At 38.7% G+C, this 5,426-nt stretch overlaps 1 protein-coding gene across 1 annotated transcript; it reads left to right on the top strand.

The window, feature by feature from the left end:
• Positions 1-438: 438 nt before the first annotated feature.
• arsa (arylsulfatase A) lies at positions 439-5,086 on the top strand. The gene is made up of 8 exons (XM_056251195.1): positions 439-803; positions 1,558-1,798; positions 1,935-2,153; positions 2,969-3,138; positions 3,216-3,340; positions 3,447-3,574; positions 4,389-4,491; positions 4,574-5,086. The coding sequence occupies exons 1-8, from the start codon at positions 577-579 to the stop codon at positions 4,861-4,863; spliced, it is 1,503 nt and encodes a 500-aa protein (XP_056107170.1). The 5' UTR covers positions 439-576; the 3' UTR covers positions 4,864-5,086.
• Positions 5,087-5,426: the final 340 nt, after the last annotated feature.

Here is a 5,426-nt window from a genome sequence, read left to right as displayed (position 1 = left end):
TTAATTCTACACTGAACATAATAGGAAAACACAGTACAGGATTATGTGAAATATGCTAAGTGAAGGAAACAGTTGATCATGTGTTGTTATTTTGTAGGTAGCGGCTATAGCCGGAAAGGAATGAACTACAACGAGAACTAGGCTACAGAACATATGCAATGAATTTACAATCCGTAGCTTATTAAACACAAAACAAGGATCTGGTCAGATAATAAAGACAGTTTTAAAATTCATTAAGAATAGTGGATTTAAGAATATAATATAGATCTCATAATATACGCCTAGACTGAAATCTCTTCACACTCCAGTACAGGAGGTGGCGGTATGCACCTTAAAAGCTGGTATGCAACCCGTCAATAAATCCACAGAAGAAGAAGCAGCCCCTTCTCACCGGATCACGTGTCAGTGGTCATATGACTCACAAGGAAAAAAGCCTGAGAGACTTCTACGAGATGCAAATAGCAGCGATAAAGCTGCGAAGAAAGGACCCGAAGCTAATAACAAAGCGGGAACTGTCATAATACTTAATGTTGTATAAGTGTATGAATTATAACGCTTTTGTAAGCTGCGTAACAGATGATGGATTTGACGTGTAAAATCGTGTTGCTTGCTTTGATCACAGCTCAGTGTGCTCGCGCATCACCGCCGAATTTTGTGCTGCTTTTCGCCGATGATTTGGGTTACGGTGATCTGGGGTGTTTTGGACACCCGAGCTCTCTCACTCCGAATCTAGACAGACTAGCGGCGAAAGGGCTGCGTTTTACCGACTTCTACGTCACGAGTCCCGTGTGCAGCCCCTCCAGGTAAAGCCAAATCCACCTGTTATCCAGCCTCTTATCCGCGTTCACTTGAACACGAGCTTTTGGCGCTTTTTGAATCACCATCCAGGGATCTGTATATGTATTATTATTATAAAATTAGAAATCATTAATAGTAATTATAAATAATTATTGTAAAATTAATTATTATTTTAAATGATTATATTTAATTTAATATAGCCTGCGCAGTTATTTCAGAATCATCCGAACTGTATTTGTTTTTTGCTTTCAGGCTATCAAAAAAAAAAACCTCTCTTGATTTATTGTAGAATTGATTAGATATCTTACATAATCACTGACTTTACATAATCTATAATTGATCGTGCATTGTCTGGCACAGAAGATGGCGCCAGAATACAGGCTAATATTCACAGACTTTGTGAATCATAAACATAACATACAACCAGTAGGCCTACTCTTTCTGCTGTATTTATATGTGAATTTTTTGTGTGCAAGAAAAAACATTATCTAAATTTGTCAAACTGTTTATATGCTGCACACTGCATGATATATGCAGTGTGCTCAACTTGACCTTTCATTTCCCTTGTGAAGAATGAAACAATATCAACCTGATTACAATGTAGTGCAGCATATATGCAATAATGTGCAGCATTTAGTAGTAGTAGTAGTAGTAGTAGTAGTAGTAGCCTTTATTGTCATTGGTCACAAGTACCAACGAAATTAGCCATCAACCAGCATTTAGCCAGCATTTTGTCTTACATAGTATTTTTTGGCCCAGGGCAGCCTTGCTGACAGGTCGCTTCCAGACTCGTTCCGGCATCTATCCGGGTGTGCTCTATCCGGGCTCAAGAGGGGGTCTCCCACTCAACGAGACCACTATCGCAGAGGTCCTGAAGGCTCAGGGTTACACAACAGCCATGATCGGAAAATGGCACCTGGGCGTTGGACTTAATGGCACTTTCCTACCCACCAGACAGGGCTTTGACAATTATCTTGGAATCCCATACTCGCATGACCAGGTAATTATGTTTTCTTGTATTATTCTGAGTCTCATCTGGAAATTGCATTATTATAATATATATTTTAATACAAGTGTGTCATATAATGTTCTTAACTTCATTTTGTTGATGAAATCCCTTTATATCTGTATCAAAGGGTCCCTGTCAGAATCTCACCTGCTTTCCTCCAAATGTGAAGTGCTATGGCCTCTGTGATCAGGGTGTGGTAACTGTGCCTCTCATGTTTAATGAGATTATCAAGCAGCAGCCCGCAGATTTCCTGCAGCTTGAGAAGGCCTACAGCGAATTTGCGTCTCAGTTCATTAATGATGCCATCCTAAATAAGAGCCCCTTCTTCTTGTACTATCCTTCACATGTAAGTCAAGAATCTTAATCAAATCATCTTTGTAATGCTTGTATGTCTCTAAAAATACCAATGCTCTCACAACACCAACATTTTCGATTATTTTCTAGACTAAAGGTGTGTTTGAAAAGGAGTAGCTTGCATACTATACAATTCATACAGTATAATGATTTTTATTTGAAAAATGTAAACACATTTTTTTTTTAAACTGTTAGATGGTTATTTTTTTTTTAAACTGTTAGATGGTTATTTTTAATCAATTTAATTTCAATTTTGGGTACAAATGCTTTATGTAAAGAGTCAAGAAACTGTTTACTGAAATTTTAAAATTATTTAATGAAGGCATCCCATGATACCACAATGTTTGTAATTTACCGGTAATATAAAACTGCAATATAAAACAATTGACTTGTAGTCATCAATTATATAAAATACAAATTATTTTTAAGTTTCCTGCAAATTATTTAAATGTATACAAGTTGTTTGGGTTGCGGGGCGACTTGCTTGATTCTGTCTTGCAAAGCTTCATGGGAGTGGCCAGTCGCTGATTCCCTCTTGGCACATTTCTCTTTTCCATGGTAACAGTGACTTTTCTGATTGGATGGTCCAAAGAGATGCATTGTGTGTAGTGTAGTTTTTCATTAAGAATGAAGCAATTCAAATTATTTAAATAAATAATTAAAATAGTGAAAGTTCCACAGAAGTGTTAACTATCATTTAACAATCTCAGAGCTTATAGCAAGCCTTTCTTGATGGTTTCATACAATATATTTCAAAATAAATGGGATTATTACTATCTCAACCCTTTCTGCATGGTCTCTTTCTAGCACACACACTACCCTCAGTATGCAGGTGCGGACTATGCAGGTAAGTCATCCCGTGGGCCGTTCGGTGATGCTTTGATGGAGTTTGATGGCACAGTGGGGAAGATTCTGCAAACTCTGGAGGAGACAGGTGTGATCAACAATACTCTCATCTTCTTCACTGGTGACAACGGGTAGGTGTGGTATAAGTGTTTCTTCTTTTATGATTGTTTCCATGTCCCATGATATCTATATATGTGTGCGCTCCCAGGCCAGAGCTAATGCGGAAGTCGCGTGGGGGAAACGCAGGACTGATGAAATGTGGCAAAGGCACGACTTACGAAGGAGGAATGAGAGAGCCGGCCATCGCATATTGGCCTGGATTCATTCAACCAGGTGCTGAGAGATAAACGGCTCGGCGTATGAATTCAGCTACAAGAAATATACCTCACTTTTTTAAATTTGAGGACATTTATTTCACATATTTTCCCATCATTCAAAGGTGTCACCCGTGCTCTGGCCAGCTCTTTGGACATTCTGCCCACCTTTGCCAAACTGGCTGGGGCTCCATTACCCGAGGTGCAGCTGGACGGGGTGGACATGATAGACATCCTGTTCAATAAAGGACCGGTAAGAGACAAAATGATCAAAATTAAGTTATATACTGTATATATTTTGAACTACTGTTCAAAAGTTTGGGGTTGGTAAGATTTTTTTGGGTCACACTTTAGTTCAGGGTCCAATTCTCACTATTAACTACGACTTTTGCCTCGGCAAACCCCTAATTACTGATTATTAATAGTTAGTAAGGTAGTTGTTAAGTTTAGGCATTGGCTAGGATTAAGGGATGTAGAATATGGTCATGCAGAATAAGGCATTAAGTGCTTTATAAGTACTAATAAACAGCCAATATCCTAGTAATATATTCATGCTAATAAGCAACTAGTTAATAGGGAGAATTGGACATAAAGTGTTACCGATTTAATGTTTTTAAAAAAAAGTTTAAATTTTTATTTTTTTTATTTGAACATAAATACAGTAAAACAGTAATATTGTGAAATATTATTACAATTTAAAATAACTGTTTTCTATTTTAATATATTTTAAAATGTAACTTATTCCTTTAATGGCATGCCATTACTCCAGTCTTCAGTGTCACATGATCCTTTAGAAATGAATCAAATATGCTGATTTGCTGTTTAAGAAACATTTCTTATTATCATTAAAGTTTAAAACAGCTGCTTAACATTTTTTTTGTTTCTCTGGATTCTTTGATTATTTTACCCTGAACAAGCTCTGGTGATGAGACTGGTCATTAAAACCAGTTCTCGAGACCCTTCTTTTATGTTGCACATGTTTTTTAAATTAATTTAATTATTTATTTTTATGCATTAATATATGGCCAAAATGTAATGTTGTTAAGCCAACGTTATTTGTGTTTCAGAGTAAAAGACAGACCATGTTTTACTACCCCACTGATCCAAGTAAGAAGTATAGCGTGTTTGCAGTGAGATGGAAAAATTTCAAAGCCCATTACTATACACGGGGTACGTTCACCATTTGTTAAGACTCCCTATTTAAACCTCACTTCCTATTTATTTCTAATACGTCTTTTCCCCCATAACTCAGGCGCAGCTCACAGTGAGACCACCCCAGACAACAACTGCTCATTACTGGCATTCCTCAAGTATCATGATCCTCCTTTACTATTTAACCTGGAGGCAGACCCCTCAGAAAATTATAACCTTGATGGTACTGAATGGGACCCTGTGCTCAAGCAAATTCAGACCATCAAGGAGCAGTTTGAGGCTTCTATGGTGTTTGGTGAAAGTCAGATTGCCAAAGGGAAAGACTCTGCACTCGAGCCCTGCTGCACTCCAAATTGCACCCCTAAACCCGAATGCTGCCGCTGCACTTAAGCACTTTAATGGAAAGCGGCAGCCAGCCGGAACACTGTCGAATCCCAGCACGACCACGAAAATATGATTTTATAATAGATTTTTTTAGGTAATATGTAATCTGATTTTATAAAATTGGTATCAAAAAAAGTATATCAGCTGGTGTGGGTGATATACCAGCTGGTATACCAGGCCTGCAAGAACAGGTTTGGCGAAGTGACCTCCATCCAGAGGACTGACCAAAGAGAGATTGACCATCTGGAGGAAGGCAATGCAGGCAGAGAAAGAGGGTCTAAAAGTCTTGTGGGAGGAGGTCAGACAAAGACTGTTGGGGCTTCGCAGGGCTGAACGTATCCGCAAGGGCAGGAAACGGAAACAGAAAGAACGAGCCAGCTTCTTCAAAGACCCCTTTAAGCATGCCAGACAGCTGCTGGAGGAGAAGAAGAGTGGGAAGCTCGAAACCACCAGGGAGAAACTGGAACACGTTAGAGAACAGTACAGCGATCCAGTAAGGAACGTCCCATTAGGAACACCAGGGTACGTACCTAAGCCTGCTCCTCCGACTGCTGTGTTCAACATCATGC

This window comes from Rhinichthys klamathensis, unplaced genomic scaffold, assembly GCF_029890125.1.
Source record: "Rhinichthys klamathensis goyatoka isolate OS25496 unplaced genomic scaffold, OSU_Roscu_1.1 h1tg000078l_1, whole genome shotgun sequence".
Classification (NCBI taxonomy): Eukaryota; Metazoa; Chordata; class Actinopteri; order Cypriniformes; family Leuciscidae; genus Rhinichthys; species Rhinichthys klamathensis.
The sequence above is the reverse complement of the archived record's forward strand: the minus strand, read 5'-3'. Positions and strand labels throughout refer to the sequence as shown.

Bases quoted from the DNA above. Each gene is read 5' to 3' on its own strand.
- arsa (XM_056251195.1), top strand. From the start codon at position 577: ATGATGGATTTGACGTGTAAAATCGTGTTGCTTGCTTTGATCACAGCT. The intron at 1,799-1,934 runs GTAATTATGTTT...TCTGTATCAAAG, and splicing joins TCCCATACTCGCATGACCAG to GGTCCCTGTCAGAATCTCAC. The intron at 3,575-4,388 runs GTAAGAGACAAA...TTTGTGTTTCAG, and splicing joins TCCTGTTCAATAAAGGACCG to AGTAAAAGACAGACCATGTT.